The sequence below is a fragment of the Alligator mississippiensis genome, chromosome 3 (assembly GCF_030867095.1).
Source record: "Alligator mississippiensis isolate rAllMis1 chromosome 3, rAllMis1, whole genome shotgun sequence".
NCBI lineage: Eukaryota > Metazoa > Chordata > Crocodylia > Alligatoridae > Alligator > Alligator mississippiensis.
Window position 1 is genome coordinate 191192896 of NC_081826.1, and position 21330 is coordinate 191214225.

At 43.7% G+C, this 21330-nt stretch overlaps 1 protein-coding gene across 3 annotated transcripts in view; it reads left to right on the plus strand.

Annotated features, from left to right (window-relative positions):
- Positions 1-18835, plus strand: part of LOC102564657 (histone-arginine methyltransferase CARM1) — a 155254-nt gene extending 136419 nt beyond the window's left edge. Inside the window, exons 11-13 of one of the 3 annotated variants that reach the window (XM_014608624.3) lie at positions 3656-3793; positions 12688-12777; positions 18283-18835. In XM_014608624.3, the coding sequence (XP_014464110.1) occupies positions 3656-3793; positions 12688-12777; positions 18283-18292 (238 nt within the window). In that variant the 3' untranslated portion in view covers positions 18293-18835. Of the gene's footprint in view, positions 1-3655; positions 3794-12687; positions 12782-18282 lie in introns of those variants that run through there. The other 2 variants (XM_059724762.1, XM_019478177.2) reach the window with 2 other exon arrangements.
- Positions 18836-21330: the final 2495 nt, after the last annotated feature.

Genomic DNA, 21330 nt, shown 5'->3' on the forward strand with positions numbered 1-21330 from the left:
CTGAATCAGGTAGGAAATGACAAAGTTATAGGCAGTTTCATGCTTCCCCATTATAGCCTATGGGCGAAATGTCAAAACAGCGCTGAAACAGCTAAATTCATTCTCTAAATTCATACCTTCATTCTCTACCCCCCCGCCCCCCCCCCGCAATAAAATTCAGTAGTTTACTTGACTGTAATTTTGCCAGAAGCCCATTAGTGAATTAAAAGTGGAGCCTAGTTTCGTTTCCCATGGCAAAGGAAATTTCCAGGTATAGGGAAACTGAAAAGACCTGTATTTTGATGAAGAATGCAAGAGCCTACCTGATCAATACAGGCTCTGCATCATGGTGCTCTAATCCATTTACTGGTTAACCTTTTATATATGCTGTCATATTTAAATTCTTTGCACTCAGACTGCTGGAATGGAGATATCTTACCAGGTATCTCTTGTTTTACAATTTATAGCTTCCTTAGGGAAGTATGCACAGGAGGGAGACATAGATTCATAGATTGTAAGGCTGGAAGGGACCTCGCAAGATCATCAGATTCAGCCCCCCTGCATCAAGCAGGAAAGACAGTTGAGGTCAGGTGACTCCAGCAAGGTGACTGTCCAGTCTCCTCTTGAAGATTTCTAGGGTAGGTGATTGCACCACCTCTGGAGGGAACTTGTTCCACAGTCTGGACACTCTAATTGTGAAGAAGTTTTTCCTAATGTTGAGCCTGAAACAGTCGTCTAGGAGTTTGTGGACATGTGAACACAGAACATTGTCAGGGGATGGTCCTTTCTGATGGAACTCCTGCCACAGTAAAGAGGAAAGATCACAGACCTCAATACCCATCTCTTCCATTATTCTCCTCAGTCAGATACATAAATATGTAGGGTGACCATATTTGTGGAATGTCTAAATGAGACACTCCTTTTCCACATCTTGTATCCAGCATGCTAAGCTGTCTCTGACATAGAGTCTTAGCTGAGTGTGCTAAAGGGGTTGGGTGGGGGAGGGAGGGTGTACACTGCTGGAGAGAAGATATATATGTGAAACAGTCCTGCTTTTGCTGGGACAGTCTTATTTTAAACATGTCTCAGGTGTCCTGCTAAGAATGGGACAAAGAAATAATTTGATGAAATCAACAGGGTACCCATGAAAAGCATTTAAAATGGGGCTATCCCAGTGAAAATGGGATGTGTGGTTACCCTAGAACAAAGGGGAATATGGAAAGGAAAATAATATTTAATTTTCTAGTAATATATTATTTTCCTTTTTAACATGAGATAAACCATGAGATAACTAGGAACAAACTGGGAATGAATGAATGAAAAGAAAGGGAAGAAATGGATGAATTCCTCTGTCACACAAGCTGGCTTGTCCTTCCAACCATTACCGCTAAGACAAACTACGTCAATAATGATCTTTTGAGTCGTCCAAAGCAAAGCAAAAAAAACAAAACCCTTTGCTTGCTCTCTCTTTCTCTTTTAGTATTCAGTTCATGGCTTTCCAGGGAGATGTCTTACACAAGGATAACATAATGAGAAAGTGGGAGGGGGAAGAACCCCACCCCCCATGAAAAAAGAACCCATCACTTACAAGGCATCAGAAGGCAATAGCCTCCCTCTCATTAGTGCAACTATTATAATATTGCTGGAGGAAAAAGTGGAGTCAGGTCTCCAATCAGCTAGTGCAGGGGAAGGCAAAATACAGCCCGTGGGCTGGGTTCTATCCAGCTTGCAGGGCCCCTAAAAATTTTAGAAAATTAGTATTTATCTGTCCCTGGCTGCTTGTCAAAGATGACAGGAGCCAGGGGCAGTGAGACTCAGGGGGAGCCAGTGGCAGAATGAAACATACAAAAGCAGCAAGTCTGGTAACACCCCTCCCTTCAGCCTCCCTCCCCCACCCAAGCCCCAGCCGGAAGCCTCTGCCTATCAGGCTTCTGGAGGCTTCTGGCCTGGGACTGTTCCTGCCTCCCCGCATGGAGGAAAATGCAGATAAGAAGAAGGGGGGAGGGAGGCAGGGGAGGACTGTGGGTGATCACCCGAGTCCTCAGTCCTGGGTCAGGCCAGCTCCTGTGGTTCTGGTGCTGCAGCTAGGAACCATGTGGTACTAGAGGCTGGCTGGTGGGGGGTGAGCGGGGAAATGGGTGCAGCAACTGGGGGGAAGGGGCAGTGAGCAGATGTGCGGAGCACAGCAACAGCTGGGTGGAAGTGCGGGGCCCACACCAGTGCCCTGGGGCCAGTGCCACCAAGGCCCAGAGCAAGGTGGTAGGAGTGTGGGCCTGAGCTGCCAGAGGCTCTATGGAGCTGGGCTAGCTCCTTCCTCTCCCTGCTTGAGTAGCACAGCCCGGCTCCATAGAACTCCTGGCAGCCTAGGCCCCCAGGTTCTGCCGCCCCTGCTCTGGGCTCCACCGGCACTGGCCCCGGTGCATCGGCGTGGGCCCTCCACTCCCACCTGGCTATCACTGCACTCCACACGCCCATTCACTGCCCCTTCCCCCTGCCTGCTGCAACCATTTCCCCGCTCACCCCACCCTGCCCGCTGCACTCCAGCATCACTTAATTCCCAACTGCAGTGCTGGGACCACAGGAGCAGCTGGAATATGGTGCTGGAGAGGCCAGGGGGAAGATGGGGAAGCAGGAGGAGAAGGGTAGCAGTGGCAAACAGCGGGCAAGTGGCAGTGAGCAGGAACACGGGGTCTGTGCCAGTGCCCTGGGGCTAGGAGTGACAAGAATGCAGAGCCTGGGCTTGCAGGAGCACTGGCGAGGGCTCTGCCTGCCGCAGGAGGGGGACCAGGCTGTGGGCAAACCCTCCCCCTCCACCCAAGCCATAACCCTCCCCAACTACCCTCCCCCTACCCACTCTCAGCCCCCCATAAAACCCATACCCACCCACACCCCTGACACCTATCCATTCCCCAGAAATCACACACACACACCCTGCATCACATACCCACAAAACTATACCCACTCTCCCACCCACACCCTCCCACAATATACAAGGGTAAGACTTATTTTAAACTATTATACAATCACCTCTATGTACACTACACAAATGCATGTAAATCAGGACAAAAATATTTTTTGACATGAAATTAAAGAATGTTGTAGTACATGTTTGATTTTTAGAATATAATTTGATATTCTCATTTTTCTGGTTCAGACATGGCAAAACCCCTTGCTGAAAGGAATAATTCTAGGGGGCAAGGGGAGGCACTTCTGGTGGCAAAGGTCACGGGTTAGGGGGTGGGGCTTCTGGTCCCAAGATGGCGACTGGGGCAGGGCATCTGTCAAGGGGCAGGGCTACCCATGTGGCCCTCAATGGCTTGCCAAAACTCAGTAAGCAGTCCTCTGCCCAAAATAATTGCCCACCCGTGAGTTTGTGTGTGTAAACTTTGTAATTATATTGCTGCCTTAATTAACAGCAGCTCATCTCCCCTCCACCATATTTGGGAGCAAGTCTTAATTGTACTGATCTGTCATAGAAAAGAGGGCAAGAGATGTGGAGGTCAGTTGTTGATGCTTACAAAACAAGAATTGAGCATTTTGCCCAAGTTATTTATAAATAGCTTAAAGTTTATAATACTATTGTGACCCAACATTCAGAAGAAATCAGTGATTTTTGTGTTTTTAAAATGAATGAGAGAGGGAATCTATGTATCTATGTATAGTTTTCTTGTTTTAGGGTAACTGTTTGGTTGTCAACTGCTCCAACAGAACCTCTAACCCATTGGTATCAAGTACGCTGTCTTCTTCAGACTCCTCTCTTTGCCAAAGAAGGGGAAACTCTCTCAGGGAAAGTCTTGTTTGTAGCCAATAAACGGTAAGTAGCAAAGCATCCCCATCTTGCATTGGTATAACTCTTTGGTGATGGTTTGTGAAAATGCTGCCCCTATTAAAGAAATTATAGTACATAGAATGGAAGAGGGTGAAAGCAATGATAACTATATATAGCAAGCCATGGAAATAGAAAATTTGGTGGATTATGAGACTGGTTTTAGTTATGAGTGACTGGTGCCTCCTGAATCTGGGGGGGCATCCACAAAAGCCACCGACAGCAGCGGCCCTGTCACGGGGGGCACCAGCCTTGCCAACAGAGTTGGTGTCAGCCGTCAGGGGGGACATCGGGGGGGGGGCATGTGCACCCCTCTACCAGTCGCCTATGATTTTAGTGCTTTGCATCTCTATCCAAGCCTGCATTTTTTTTAATTCACCTTTACTGAGGAATATAAAGATAACATGCCTTGCCAAAACATTGAAGGAACATTTCTATGTTATAGAGGGAGCTGGAAAAATTACCAGCTCAACACATACCTGCCAAAAGATTTGACTTAGCAACTGATATAAGGAGCCCATCAGCTTTCACTGCCTGTTAGCATCAGTCTGTCCACATAATCCCACAGCAAAATTGATTTTTATGGAAAGAAAAATAATGGCAGCAACAGCATCCCCTTTAGTTTGAAGCTCACAGCTCTTCTGGTCTGTTAATGGTTTAGAGATGCCTCATTATGTGTTCACCACCATTGTCATATTTTTTTTTATTTCAGTCTAAAATACTTTCTCTGCAAAATTCAAATGTTTCTATTTTCCCCCCTTACTGAGCCCCATGTGGAGACAAGGAGAATGGAATTGGGGAATCCTCCCTACATTTTTACTTCTGAAAAGGATTTCCTATTAAAGCAATTTTCCTTATTTAAGAATTTGCTTGTATATCACTAATCTGTTGCCTTTCCTTTTAGTGTGATTAGCAAAGATGTGGGTTCCCTGAGGGGGTATGTTTTTTGGCAGAATAGAGGTATTTAACTGCATTACTGCTGTAACTCAAAGCTGCACCCTTGTGACCTGCTTTGAAAAAAGCTGTGAAGAGATTGGCTGGCACAACTGGTTCATTTCAGTCTGGTTTGCTTGTGTGCATTTGTGGTTGTAATTGAAAGCAAAGCTTCCTCTGTGTAAAGCAAGCAAGTTGTCTTTGTTGTTTCTGATCTGGAAATATGCCACCCCAGTCAGGTGAATCCTGATAAGATCAGAGATGCTCACAATATTCTCAAAGCTCTTCATTCACACCCGCAGCAAATGCCCATCATGGGACTTGTCAAATTTCCAGGTGTTCTGGCTAGGAGATAAATAACACCAGTCACAACACATTCCTTTCAGAAGTAAAAAGTATCAGCTACTTAGTGCGTAAAGATAAACGGTGTACTCCATAAAGTGACCGCATAGCCACTGCTGTAATTACATAGTCTTCCTTACAGTTTTGGCTTGGCAAATGAACTGTAGACAGCTTTTTGGAGGGCCATTGTATCTTGGCTTTCTTCTAACAGACTTCCTTTGCATCAACTTTGGACCCAGTCCTGAGGCAAAATTTCACTGGGAGCTTTGCATTTTTAAGCACTGTAGAACTGGGTCACGTGTTTCTAGCAAAGATGAGATGAAAGTATAGGTAGACATCTAGTGTACAAATCTTTACAACTGTTCTGTATACCTTCTTAATTTTTTATACTATTCTTATCACCATTGAATATGAATGTCCTTTCATATCCCCTGTGTGTCGGGGGGACGGAAGGGTTACAAATACAGGAAGACATGGCAGATTAAAAAGTGAGAATTGAAAGAATATAAAATTATATTATTAATTAATAATGCAGTTCTCTCTTTAGAAATAAACCTGTGTTTAAATTAAATTCTAAATTACCCTGCAGTAAAGCCTAAGCATATTATTGTCTATTAAAGTAATTTAAATAAAAAAATAGTGCTCAGCTCACTGAAATTTGAAGAACATTCATTGATGGCACTTTTTTGATCATGCACAGAATCAGGGGAAAACTCTTTTAACTTCTGAGGTCCGCTGAAGTGTGCTAACAGAAGCGGTTTTGTTGCAGTCAGCCCCCTGAGAAGTACTTTATAGCCATGCCCTGAGAGAAGCACACACCTGCAGAGCACTTTAAAAGTGCCCGATCACACGACAAATGAACTCATATTATATGAGGGTTCAGATGAAGATGTTTCAAAACAAAGCACCTTCATTAACTTCCTGTGAAGTGCCATGTGGTAGGGCACTCTTGGTGCCTGCCACTTCAAGACTGGGGCCAAGCAGCCAGCAGATGCTTAATTGCAGCAGCCATTTTAGAGCTCTGGCTGCTCATATAAACAGGGCAGTTCACTGCTAGCAGCCCAGGCAGCAACATCATCTGGCTGTGAGGCTCCATAACATCCTGGAGGTAAGGGAGGAGCTGTAGGGGATGGATTGGAGGCTCCTAGTCCTGGGCATGACCTAAACCTGCACCCTGCCGGGAGTGGGTGGCCTGGTGGGGCTCTGTGGCACGGGAGCCCCCATGAAATGCCAGGTCAGTGATCACCCCAGTGAAAGGTGGGTAGGGGCGCCTTAACCCTAGCCCTCACCTTCGGGTGGGTTTGCAGAACACTGGACGTAGTTGGGGGCGAGGCATGGCTGTAGCCACCTGAGCCCTGTGGGGTGCAAGACCCCGTGAGACTCCAAGGAGGGAGTGGGGGCCAGGCATGGCTGTGGCCACCTGACATCACCAGGGAGGGAAGCCCCGTGGCCCCAAGTGAGGGGGCAGTGATGAGTAGCCCCGAGTGAAGGGGGTGGTGTGAAGCCCCCAGTGAGGGGGATAAGAACTCCCTGGTGAGGGGTGGCCTCAGAAAGGGGTGGAGATGAAGAGCCCCAGTGGGGGGGAAGGAAAACCAGAGGGCTGAGTACCCAGTATGTTTATATATATATAGAGAGAGAGAGAGAGAGAGAGTTTTGCCCCTGGAAGGGGCTAGAGCAGATTTAGACCCAGTCAGCTAATTAGCTGGCCACTATCCCAGTAAAGATTGTGGGAGAGGCCCAAAAGATGGTACATCTGCCACCCAAGGCATGGACTAGCTAAGCCTATGGCCTAAGGGTCCCGCTTCAAGAGAGAGCAAGGCAGGATGAGTTGTTAATGTATGAAAGAGACCCTGTAAGAGAGAGTGAAGTGTGAGAGGCCCTATTGAGAGGAGGGCGGTATGAATGTGTGACAGCACAGCCTAAGCTTAGTCCGGCTGTAGGCCCAGAGCACTGTAACATCTGGATGCCATCTGCGTGGCATGGGCTGTGGTGTAGGGAAGGTATGGAGCTGCAGATAGCGCCCCCTGGCATCAGGGCAAGAATGGGCAGCCTCCTGCCTAATTAAGATTCTTATCTAATTAATAAGAACAAGGCATGGCAGACGAGTCAGGTGGGGGAGGCATGCTCAAAGGCAAGTGGGGAACCTAGCACTGTGGCTAGGCAGGGAGCCCCCACTTTGCCACATGCCATGAGTTACAGCAGGGAACTGCAGTTCTGTCAGCACACATGGTCACAAGGTGCTACATCAAGTATATTACTTAGAGTTGTTGCAATGGAATAAATATTAGTATTTGCATTTTCCCAACTACAAGCCCACTCAGTTTTTGTAGTTTTGCAGAGAGTAATTTTGTCTTAATTACTGTTGGTTTCAGGTTTACTTGTTAGATACAGACAGAATATTTCCTTTCTTTAGACTACATCAATTCAACATTGAGAAAACATTTGGGAGCTGAAAACGTATGAAAGCTTGTTTTCCTTTTCTAGTCTTTTATTAAAAGCCAGGTGAGACATCTGCCAATTCTAAAAACTTGAAGAGCATTGAACCAGATTTCCAGAGGTATTTACCTGAAAAGGAGATAAGTGCCCAGTGGGATTTGTCATAGATGTTATAGACATTAGGGATGGAAGGGACCTCGGAAGATCGAGTCCAGCCCCCTGCCCAAAGGGCAGGAAGTTAGCTGGGGTCATAGGATCCCAGCAAGATAAGCATCCAATTTACTCTTGAAGGTGTTCAATGTAGGTGCTTGAACCACCTCTGATGGCAGGCTGTTCCAGACCTTGGGGGCTAGGACAGTAAAGAAATTCTTCCTTATGTCCAGCCTGAAACGGTCTTGCAGTAGTTTATAACCATTCGATCTTGTCATCCCTTGGGGCGCTCTGGTGAACAAACGTTCCTCCAGATACTGATGGTCACCCCTGATAAACTTATAGGTGGCCATCAGATCACCCCTGAGCCTGCGCTTTTCCAGGCTAAAGAGCCCCATAGCTCTCAGCCTGTCATCATAATGTCTGTCTTCCTGACCTCTGATCATGCGCGTGGCTCTTCTCTGGACTCTCTCAAGCTTCTCCACCTCCTTTTTGAATTGTGGGACCCAAAACTGGATGCAGTACTCCAGCTGCGGCCTCACCAAGGGCACGCACAAGGGGAGAATGACGTCCCGGGATTTGCTTGAGAAGCATCTATGGATGCAAGCCAGTGTTTTGGTCGCTTTACTAGCTGCAGCATCGCATTGCAGGCTCATGTTCATCTTGTGGTCAATGATGACCCCCAAGTCTCTTTCTTCTGTAGTGCTAGCCAGCGTAGCACTGCCGAGCCTATAAGGATGCTGCAAGTTTTTCCTCCCAAGGTGGAGAACCTTGCATTTTTCAGTGGTAAACACCATCAGGTTCTCGTCCGCCCATTTGCTGAGCCTGTCCAGGTCAGCCTGGATCACCCGCCTGTCTTCAGGTGTGGATGCTTTGCCCCAAAGTTTGGTGTCATCAGCAAACTTGGCCAGTCCACTTCTGACTCCAATGTCCACATCATTAATGAAGATGTTGAACAATATGGGTCCAAGGAAAGAGCCTTGGGGGACCCCACTGGTCACAGGGCACCATGACGATCGACTTTCATCAGCTACCACCCTCTGGGTCTGACCACGGTGCCAATTTCCCAGCCAGTGGATTGTGGTGGACCCAAGGCCACAATTGGCCAGTTTTCCCAAGAGGTGATCATAGGACACCAGATCGAAGGCTTTTTTGAAGTCAAGATATATGACATCAATCTCTTCTCCCTTATCCAGGTGATAGGTCACCTGGTCGTAGAAGGAAATGAGATTGGTCAAGCAAGACCTACCCGCAACAAACCCGTGCTGGCTTTTCAAAAGTATTTAAGTTCCCTAGTTTTCAGTGGGAGCTATATAGTTTCAAAAATCACACCAAGCACTTATCAGTCTCTTTAGACACCTATCTACTTTTCAAATCCAGCCCACAGTGACAAGAAATAATCATTTCAGTTCACTAACTACAGCTGATACATCCTTGTTTAATAAATGTTAATTTTTCAATGCAAAACATGTTCTGATAAACACTTTTTCCCATGTGTATGTGGTACATTTTGATGTGGTTTTAGTTTTGGAAGCCTGTGGCTGAAGTGGAACATCAGCGTAATCTGTCCCATGTATGAAAGCAGACAGACACATTTAGAGTTGGATAGAGTGTCAAAGTGGTCTTGAAATGTAGTGCTGCATTATGCACTGTAGTATGCCTGAAGGTTCCAAAGACACGTATCATTTTGGGGAGGTTTCCATGTAAAAGGAAAGTTCAAAGCATCTTTCCAAGAAAAGATGGAATTGGTCATGGACTGCTACCTGTGCTCTCTGGGCACTGGGAGCAATTAACCCCCAGAAAGACTTCTTTATTTTGTAATACAACTTTCATTTGTGATGTGCCCACTTGAGAATGAGAGAGCTGTTTTTTTTTTCCTGCCATTGCTGCTACCATGCTATATTTAGTTAATCTATACCCCAGTTGGTCTTTACTATTAATTTGTCACTATTTCCCTCTAATCTACCTGCCTAAGTGAACAATATTCTGTGGGCTTAGTTCATCCTGACTGTGCAAGCAATCCCTGGTTGTTGGATCCTCAACTGCAGCCTCTGTTCAAGTAAAAGTTGTTATGCAGAAGGAGGAGAGATCACCCAACAAGTTTTTCTGCTGCCTTCTTTCACAGATTCCATGACAGAGAGTAGCTTTAAAGTGAAGTTATGAGCCCAGTAAACAGCTCAGGTGATAGAAGCTGCTCAAAAGATAAGTTGAAACAGGACAGCCATACTTGCCTTGGCCATGCTTCCTCTTTGGTTAATGCTACTGACTTTTGAGGCTGTGCTAGATGGCTCATCTCCCACTCGCAGTGCAGGGGCTGTGTGTAACTTGTGCCACAACAACCTGTCCTGTGTTTATATTTCTGTTAGAACTGCAATGAGCCTTGTATTTGATGTTCTTACATCACAGGTTGCCTCTAGCAGGCAGGTTAATTTAAATGTTGGTTCCTCTTGCTCTTCCACAAGAATTAGTCGTGTGATGTCCCCTGCTCAAAAGAGCAGTTTCTGTTGGCAATCTGTGTCTTGTATATACCTGTAAAATAAATGAAAAAAGGTCTAAAGAGTGATTGTTTCCAGAATCAACAGTGATACCATCAGGTTAAAATAATTTCTGCAGTTATAGAGCAGAACCTTCAGCCACAGGAAATTTTTAAAAAAGTATTGACTCACCTTTGCAAAACAGGGTTTAAGCTACAGACAAAGAAGTTAAAAAATTGAATTAGTTATATAGAATATGTGAAAAAATCCTCCTGTCCCTGTCCCTGTTTGGGGTCAGCCCAGCTACACCCCTCTGTCTTTCACTCGCTTGCTATTTTGTTCAACCTGGTCACCCAGGTTACTGGGCTAGACAAATTCCTGGGGAAGTGGGGAGCTTGCTCTCTTCATCTGGCGGCATTTTTTTAACCTATTGAGTAAAGCCCTCAAGCTGCTGCCTGAAGATGTTCTGTAAATAAAAACCTGGAAACTATCTAGTAGATTACAATGAAGTAATATAGTCACATCCTAAAAGGGTCCCCAAACCCACTATTTGTGAAGGCTCAACTTACTGTGGTTTGCTCAAAGTGTTTTTCTAACTCCTTTGTTCTACACCCCCACCCCCCACCCCCCGGATCAATAAAGGTATTGGGTTACAGCATGACTGCCTATTTCACTGTGTAAGGGGTTGAAAAGGGGCCTTTCTGCTTCCCACAAAGCTTGGCTATTTATTGTTTTCCTCAGTTGTACCTTAGGTTACCCTGGGAGGTTTCAGGCTAAAAGAAGCACCCAGAAATATTACCAGTGTGCAAAGCAGCCCCCAAGGCTTTCAGGGACTGTGTACCCCAGGCTGCACAGAGCCCTAACAGAGACCAGTGTCTGGGTGGTGGCAGTGTTACCCTAGACTTTTGGGTGTTCTCCTGGAAGGGGATGGATAGCCATAGACTCCCTAGGGGAGACTCCCAAAGCATGGTTTTGGGCCTGGCACAGTGAGGTGGGTGGCTCAGCATATTAGTGGCCCCTACTGTTCCACCACAGAGTATTTTAAGGCTATGTAAGTTTGGTCACTTTGAGGTTCTTGACTATAGGACTCAATATTAACATTACTTAGAACCTGGGTGTGGTTAAGACAAACCAAAAACAAAAAAGTGTACCGGACATTACTAACAAATAAAATGGATACAATTCCTGCTCTGAAGAGTTTGAGACCTAAATGTAGACACACAGGAAACAACAAGGGAACAGAAAAGGATGGGAGAATGAGAACTATAACATTGTTTTTGATGGTTCTGTTGTATGCATGTGAACCTAAGAATAAATATAATAAACACAGAATACAAGATTATTTCCTCAGGTATTAATGACAAGCTATGGTAATGCTGAACAGAGGCATGTACTAAAGTTTCATTATGAAATGCTTTTCAGAAGTCAGGACAGAAGAGCCATATATAGTACCTCCTTTTGTCTTCTGAACAAGAAGTAGTGTAGCTACATTTCAGCAGTGCTTTGGGGTGGACTAATTTAATACTACTGAGTGATTATATTAGTTGGCCCACCAGCAGCTCTGTACAGACCTAGCTAGACTATTTCCAGTTTTGGAGGCAGCCTACATAAACACAGCATTCTTGAGGGCTCTGAATTCACAGTGTAGGCATAGCCAAACTGAACTTCTGAACAAGCCATCAAGAGCATCTCATGACAACAGTGATGCATTCATTTCAAGACTTTCATGGTATGAATTCCATTTTTTAGCAACAAGTTGCTCAAGTGATGCATTCGTAGGCTATTACTGCCTTGTACCATAACCCAACATATGTTGAATGTTCACCAAGAAATGCACTTCCTTCCATAAACTAATGCTTATAATACAGGAGAACCTGAATTGTTCATATCTAGGTGTTTTGCAACCTGCTTAATTGGCAATGGGTTGCCAAATTTAGGACATGCTGCTCAGCTGTTTGCTGTGGCTTTTACTTCAAAGGGTATCACTTCTCCACTTAGCTGGAGTTCATCAGTAGTCCAGTGGAACTGATGAGAGAAACAGTGACATTTGAAATAAAAGCCACAGCAAACAGCTGGAAACTCAGCAGTCCTGTGCATCTATATGCTGTGGCTCTGTATGCCCCTAGATACTTTCAAAGCCCTCATCTTCTCTGGGTAGGGGGAGGAGGGCAATGGTAAAGAACTTAATGCTGCAAAGTATGTGAGTCTACTGTATTTATGGAATGTCTGATCAACAAAACTTGTTACCAAATGGTACCCCCACAGGCTACCGATGCAAGATTATTTAACTTCGTTTAGATTTTGTGTAGCAGACTCCCAAGTCACTTGGGCACTTCTTTAAATTTCACCTGCTGTCTATGAATAATTAACTAATTAGTAAAAACTTAATTTCCGCTTCTGAAATCAGAAGTATTGACCCCCTTGTGTTCATTGCATGTACCATATGCTTGCAATTTGGACACCAGATACTCTGATAATGCTGTTACTCTGCTTAATGTTACAAACATAATTGTAGATCAGTTGCATTACTGTTCTTTTTCCCTATAGACAGAGCTATGACATTCAGATTGTAGCTGTGGTGGACCAGACAGGCTTTAAATCCGGTAATATCCTTGATTTAAAGAATCCATTTTTTAGGTAAGTAACAATTTTGATACCATTATGATTAATAAATAAAATTTGGCATAGGAAGGAGGTGGTGAATCTTGGGACATCTGTAACTAAAATGAGATGTACAATGATACAAAGCACACATTGGATACTGGAATCTGGTGGAAAGAACCAGCGCTTTCTCTGAAAAAAAGTGAAAAAAAATCACTGGCACCCTTCCTAACCCATTCAATGGGCCTTACTGAGCTGTTATACCACTAAAGAGTACCCATCAAGAAAAGGTTGGCAGCTGCAAATTAGATAAGTCAGGAACAGGGCTAGCAGTTCTTGCTGAAGGTAGAGATCTGAGTAAATAACAGCCTGTGAATGTTCCTTACAATCCTGTGGGTCCACAGCAGTGTCAACAGCAGTCATGAGGTATTTCCATAGGCCTTCACCTCTTCTGCAATACCACTGCTTAGGACAATTGTCTCTCTGACAAGGGGTTGTGGAATGAAGAGAAGTGACTATGAAGAGAAGTAGGAAGGGGATGATGATGCTACATAGGTGAAAAAACCTACTAGCTGGCCAAGAGCATTGCATTTTAAGGCTATGCTCTGAGAATAACTCAGCCCTCATGGGTGGATCTAGGGATCTGAAAAGGTGGAAGCAGGCGGTTTGGTGCATCATCATATATAAACATGACATACATTTTTTCTCAAGTTAAAGAGAAACTAGAAGCTTTACTAATATGCTGGCGGCCTGGCGCTACGTTATTCAGTTTAAAGTAAAAATAAACACTAATGTTCACTAATTTGCTAGATAAACTAGGTAAAAATAGTCAAACAGTCAAAAGATAGTGTTTCATTAGTCCTGTAGTCATTATAGTTAAATGTACATCTCTTACTCGAATATGTCAAGCATAGGCACCAACTTTTATTTTTGCTAGGAGAGCCTAAGGTGGTGCCATCCCCATTCCCCCTGTAGCACGGCCAAAGCAGAGCCGAGCAGAGCCCATGGGGAAGGGTAAGGGCAGATGCAGGCTGCCTGCTGCAGGCTCAGGGCTCCCTGCCCTGCTGACCTCCCCTCAGGAGCCCTGCATCACCATGTCAAGGTGCTCCCTGCCCAACTGGCAGCAGTGGAAGATACAACTCTCTGCTGCCATTCCCACCCCTGTTGCTGCCATAGTGGCACAGGGCTCCTGGGGGGAGGGCAGCAGAGTAGGGAGCCCCAAACCTGCAGCAGGCAGCCTGCATCAACCCCCACTCCACGCAAATCTGGGGAGTATGTGCCCTCCATGCCCCATTCCCTGCGATTGCGTGCAACAGCAGGGAGACAGCCCCTGTCCGCCCCAGATGAGTCACCCATGGCTCTGTCTCACTCCTGCCCTGGCCCTGGGCTCCATTCACCGCCCTGGCTGGGCAGCACCCCAGACCCATTCTCTCCCTCACCATGGGGGCCTCAATCTGTACCCCCATAGACTGATCTGCAGGCAGCCAGGGGAGCTGTATTCCTGGCCACGCACATGTGCACACATGCAAGTGGTGCCCCGTGTTGTGCTCCCCACAGCCCCTTGCAAGGGTCCACAGCAATCTGGGTTTGTCAGTCTTCAGTTAGGGACAGGTAGTCACTCTGGCATCTTCCCAAGGGGGAACAGTGCCCTCAGGGACCCCCACATACTCAGCACCCATGATGTCAAACAAAATCTAGTCTTCCTGAGTGTCTTGACAGTGAAGTATTGGAGGCACCGTCAGTAATTTCTACACCCGAATTGGTATTACTACACCTGAGTTAAGGTTTTTAGCTAGAGCTAAAAACAGTCTTCAGGGCTGTGAAATAAAAGAGAGGCATTACTAGGAATGGCTAATAGACAACAACTTCACAAAAGAAAGGATAGTTTGAATAGTGGAGCATCAAGACCATTAAAAAAGAGAGGGTCATTAACACCTATGAAACAAAGAGACAGTAGAGGAATCAAGTAGATGATACTGAGCTATGAAGCCATGAGCCCTCAATGCTGCGTGAATAGAAATTCCACTACCCCTAGTAGGTAGTTGATTTAAAAATTTAGTAAAGCAGGAATCAAACTGGGGTACCACTTCACCCCTCCCCCAGATTCGTCCCATATATACTGCTCAATCCAGTTCATATGTTGTGGAGACAGAGAAAACCTATTATTGGAGGATAGTGGTCATATGTGGGTCCAGGGGGAATGTGGCCTATCAGGATCCCTTTGAAGAATGCAGGGGGAAAGGCATTAATCCTCCCTTTTCTGAAGTGAATAAATTAAAATAGTCCCTCCATATTTGCCATTTGTGCATTTTGGATTTTAGGGTTAAGTTTGTTTTGTCCCTAAACATAACACAGCAAGCGCATCAAAGAATCCCTTAAAAATGAAGCAGAAGGCAGGGTAGATATGCACTTTATAAACTAACTAAGATATATAGAGAGCACTTAGAAAGATTATCTGAGCATACCAGGGCATGTTTCTTGTGTAGATTGATTGCAGTCCATTTCATTTGGCTAATTGTGGTGCCATTCTTGAGCAGAGCGAGGTTGTTAGCTGTGTTAGTTCCTGACTTCAGATGCGTTCAGGGAGTTGTGTTGGCATAAAGAACAGATGTGCTAATGAAAATATTAGAACTAATTTTTTCCAGGTTTTTTCAAGCATGCACATGGGAAATGGTGTAGGCTCATATTATTTGTTTCCCACATGTTGGACAGAGACCTACACGAGGAATCTTCTGTAAGTCTCTCAAAGCAGACACTGGCATATGGTGAAATGTTAGGCATTTCCCCTTCTCTTTTACACATCTAGCACAATAGAGGTTGTCTTTTTTAAATATAGATTCCTTTGTGTAAAATTTAATAAGGTTAAATCAAGATCTGTTGGGTAAAACCTGCAGTGATTTTTTTTTTTTTTTTTTTTTTTTAAGCAAAACCAGCTGATGTAAACATTGAGCTTCTTCTGACTTGCTTTTTGACGTAAACTGGGCCCCTGTTGGTTGCATTTTTGGATTGGTTCATCTGCAAAACATAAAATCGTTCTGTGAGAATGGAAGTTTAGTTTGGCTTTAGCCTCTGATAATTTCTCTCCAGCACCACCCAACACTAATGAGAACAGATTTTGGAGCAATTAGATTTTGCCAGTCTACTTTTTAAGAGCAAATGAAGGTTGTGTTAAAGTTGTTAAAATTAAGATGATGTTCTTTACAGAAGCACTAACATTTGTTTTCTAAGTCTGTCGCCACCCAGTTAACAGGCATCACTTAAAATACGCTCAAGTTGCAATCAAATATGGAAGTGGTTCGCATTATTTTGGATACAGTGTTAATCGAAAAAATAACTGTAAAAATGTCAGTGTGTGATTCCATGCTTTGTTTCTCAATTAATTTCCATGTCAAATACCTTAAGTTCATAAATTAAAAAAAAAAACACAAAACCTAATGCTAGCCTGCAAATTTACTATAATATCTGATGCTCAGGAGCATTTCTTTTTTTTTTAAATTAAATACAACAAATACATACATAAATATTATAGGCCTGTGCGAAGTGGCTAGTATTTGCTTCGGATTTGGCCGATTCGGGGGACAGTGATTTGATTCGGTGATTTAATTCACTGTCTAAAATTGATTTGGCTGCTGCTGACTCAGCCGAATCTCCGAATCACACAATTGGCCCAGCCCCTGCCTGCTCTGTCAGCCCCGCCCAGCCCCAGCTCCTGGGTCTTTGGGAAAAAAAGCCCACACTCACCGGCTGCTGCTGGGTTGGGGGGCAATCCACGCTGCCCCCCAGCGTCCCATGCTGCATGGGGACTCTGCCACGAGCTTTGGGTGCTGATTCAAATCAAATCGAATCGATTCCGAGAGCTTTTTTTTAAAAGGGCCAGGAGCTGGGGCGGGTGGGGCAGCCATGGGGGGGCTGGGGGAGCAGGCAGGGGATGGGGCCTGGTAGGGATCTCCCCATGGTCCCCTCCCTCCTCCCCTCCCCTCCCCTTTACTTACCAGCATGGAGTCCAGGTCCAGCTCCCTGCTGCAGCCAGCGGAGACTGCCTGAATCTCTGAAGCTCTCTGAATCTTTTCTAAATTGATTCAGAGAGCTTCGAATCGATCTGGACCTTTTAATTGGTCTTCTGATTTGATTCAGATTTGGAGATTTGGCTGCTGAATCGGGCCAAATTTCCTTCAAATAGAATCAGTACCCAAAGCTTCGCACAGCCTTAATAAATAACCCAAGCAAGGCCAAATACTGCCAGGATTGATGTTTATGTGTCCTTGTTGACTTCAGCTGGATTGACCTTGTAGGTAAAATTTAGTAAACTGTTTTATTCCATCCACAAGAAGAAATAGAATCCACATCACTTTCCCTTAGCCATGCTGAGTCTGCAGGACTAATGGATGAAAGTGATAGTAAATGCTTACTTAGAGCATTTTTTACATTATTTTAGAAAAGCTGTTTTTCCTACTCTCTTTACATTAATACTTAGTATACTTGATATTGAAATCTTCTGTAGCACACTTATTTTTTTCCAGTACATGAGCACAGAAAGTTTTCACTATAAAATTGTAGTCACTTATTATATTGGTTATTGATTTTTTTTTTTAATTCACCAAGGTTGCAGCCTGATGTTGAGGAGGAATTAAACAAACAAACAAACCCCAGCCCCCAAAAACATTGGTGCACCTTTCCTAATATTTCCTGGACCTGAAAAATGCTTCTTTTTTATTTTAATGGTACAGAATGTGGCCTTTGAACCTTAACCAGAGATTTAGAAATGAAGAGGTGAGGGACTAGATTTTCAAATTATGGCAGCTAAGATCATACGGGCTGGGGCAATCCTAACTTCAGCCACTGACACGAGATTCTCACAGTTCCTTCAGTATGGTTGGCACTTTTATTATCCATCAGGAAACTTTACCCCAATGAAGAATCAAGCATGGTGATCTCTGTTCTGCCTCACTATCCACCCTCCCTTCCTTATCTCTTCTGTAACCCATATCAGAATGTTTCTGTCATGTATGCCCTTCCCCTCATGGCAGAGCCCCTCTTCATACTAGGAATTCTCTATGGGCTATTTCTGCTCTCCTGAAGGCTACTCTGTGTTAGTTAATGCAATGTGTTAGTTAATGCTTTTGGATCAAAAGAAGTGACCCAAAAGGACCAAAGACTTGGGGCTGAGCCACTAGACATGCAAGAGCAAATATTTCTGAGCGTTTTGGCCTCTGTAAAAATGTTTCCATTTTGATTTGCAAAACAAGAAGTAAAAACTCCTCATCCAGTAAAACTCTAAAAACATGTTGCATTTTAGTATATTATATTTAGTATGTTAGGATTCTACTTTTTTAATGCATATGTAAACATCAGTGGGACAAAGCTGACTTCCACTATTTCTTTTTTGTATAAACAAATTCTAAGGAGCTGTCAATTAATTTTTTTTGCGTCAGATCAAAGGACAGTTACATGAGTATTATTTAATTTAATTCGGTTAGCGTGGTAAGCCATCAAAAGACTGAATGTTTTATTCTAACTACTGTATTCTTTCATCCATTTTAGGTATGCCTAGTTGAATATATTGTATGGCAACTGAGAAACAGAAACAAGATTCTCAACACCAAATAACCAATGACACTAAAAACCAATTCTGAATAGTTATTACCAGACTGGCTGGTCCTTATGTAAAATTAGATTTTGTAATTGTACATATCTGTAATAAAAATTTTTATGCAAGTAGTCTAATAAGGGAATGTTGCTGTTCCATCCATTTTACTGTAATTTAGGTTGGGCTCACATTTGCAAATGTGAGAGAGGGCACAGTATTTTGTTCTGCAGTTCTGTGTTAATATAGATCAAAAAGTGTTTTTGTTTAGTTGAGGGTTTTTTGCAAAGTTGACATTTATTACTTTTAAAAAAAGAATATTCTTAACAACACAAACACACCTACCTCATGTTTATATATGCAATACATTGGAGAATCTTAGAAGCAGCATGCAATATTCATCTTAAAATTTCCTGAAGATTTCTGGGCACAGTATTTATTTCATTTCAGTATGTCTGGAGCAGCTTACTAAAATATATTAAATATTTTCATCTCCTTCCCTCCAAACAACAGACTCATCATTTTGGTTGGTTCTAAAATATGTGAGCGATGCATATACCTTTTAATTATTCTGTGATTGCTCTGTACTTATTATACAAGGGAAACACTACAACTTTGTAAATTACTCCTAACATAGTTTCAAATAAACAATTAATTATGGGATGTAAATGAGGCTTTAACTATGCTAACTGTAGTTCAGTACCAAAGGACTTACTTTGCTTATAGTGAAGCAAATTAAGACAAAAATTATATTGTACTGTAATTTCTTATGAGATCTCTCTCAAGACACTGTAATTCCACAATGATAGCTGGAGCAAGGAGAGATTGCAGGGGATATATTTTGGCTGCTCATTGTGAAAATGTGTAAGAGCTGACCTAACAGGTTTCCATCAGTTCCTAATTCCTGATTTGACTTTGATTGTTGCCTTATCTGTAGTAACAGGTAGCAGCATCAAAAGGCTGCCTTGAACTTAGGATCCTGTATATGCAAGAGGCATACACCAAGATAAACTGTATTGGTTTTGTACACTAATGTATATTATATTAGAATACAGGGCATACAGACATTCAGTTTTCCCAACTCTCAGTTGGCATTATTACAGGGCCTTGCTACTAGATGACAAGGGAACAGGAAATAGCCAGTTTGCTTTAAGCAAATGGCTACCCCTCAATACCTACTTTGGCTTAACTTACATTGGTGCAATTTTTTATCCTTAATTTTTCCTGAGTAATTCTGCACCAGATTTGAGTGAGTTACAGTTGGGTAGATCTGTATGGCATGTACTTTCTCCACTCTTACATCAATGGAAAGACCAGTTCCACTAGGCAAAATGTCATGTGTCCAGGGACCTAAAGTCATACCATAGCCTGACCCGAGTCTCTCTAGCTTATAGGCACTATGTGTTCAGAAGGCCTTGCTTTTTGAGTTTGATTAGCAATTCCAGCTTCAGAAATCCCTCCATATGTTGAAATTTTAAAAGTTTTTGCTTAAGGGTATTTTATGGAAATTATTAGTTAACATTTGAAACCTGTCAAAATCAAAGATGCACTTCTGTTTGACTGAGGCCATCTAACTAAAGTTATTAGGGATATATCCAACAGAAGTGATAGCCTTACTTGTATGTACTAAGATAATTTTACCACTAAGGGGTTCAGTCTTCTTTTTTGTTTTTCTTGCATTCTTTGTAGCAGTAAGGTGAGATGCAGCAACCATGAGATAACTGGGCAGCAGTGACCATGAAATGATTAAGTTCAGGATCCTGATGAAAGAAAGGAAGGAGAGCAACAGAGTAAGGACCCTGGACTTCAGGAAAGCAGACTTGACTCACTCAGGGAACTGATGGGCAGGATCCCCTAGAAGTCCAGTTTGAGGAGGGAAAAAATACTGGAGATCTGGTTGTATTTTAAAGAAACCTTACTGAGGGTACAGGAATGAACCATACCAATGTGCAGGAAGAATAGCAAGTATGGCTGAAGATCAGTTTGACTTAGAAGGGTTCTCTTCATTGAGCTAAAACACAACAAGGAAGCTTACAAGAAGTCTAAACTTGGACAAATGACTAGGGAGGAGTATAATAGCATGCTTAGGCATGCAGGGATGAAATCAGGAAGGCCAAAGAGCAATTGGAGTTGCAGCTAGCAAGGAACATGGAGGGTAACAAAAAGGGTTTCTACAAGTATGTCAGCAACAAAAGAAAGATTAGGGAAAGTGTGCATCCCTTACTGAATGGGGGAGGCAACCTAGTGACATATGTTGCAGAAAAGGCTGGAGTATCCAATGCCTTTTTTACCTCAGTCTTCACAGGCAAGGTCAACTACCAGATTATTGCAGCTGGCAGCAGAGTTTGGGGAGGAGGTGAGCAGCCAGCATTGCCCAAAGAACAGGTTAGGGACTACTTAGAAAAGCTGGATGTGTAGAAGTCCATGGGGATGAGTGTGCTGAGGGAGTTGGCCAATGTGATTGCAGAGCCATTCGCCATTATCTTTGAAAACCTGTGGTGGTTGTGAGAGGTCCCAGACAATTGGAAAAGGGCAAATATAGTGCCTATCTTTAAGAAAGGCAAGGAGGAGGATCTGGGGAGCTACAGACTGGTCAGCCTCACCTCAGTCCCTTGAAAAATCATGGAGCAGGCCCTCAAGGAATCCATTTCTAAGTACTTGGGGGGAGAAAAAGGTGATTAGGAACAGTTAGCATGGATTCACCAAGGGCAAGTCATGCCTGGCCAACCTGATTGCCTTCTATGATAAGATGACTGGCTCTGTGGATGAGCAGTGTACATAATATACCTTGACTTTAGCAAGGCTTTTGATATGGTCTTCCAAAACATTCTTGAAAACAAACTATGAAAGTATAGGTTGGATGAATGGACTGCAAGGTGGATAGAAAACTGGCTGGATCATCAGGCTCAGTGGGGAGTTATCAATCGCTCGATGTCTAGGTGGCAGCCAGGATGAAATGGATTCCCCCAAGGGTCTGTCCTGAGACCAGTTTTGTTCAATATCTT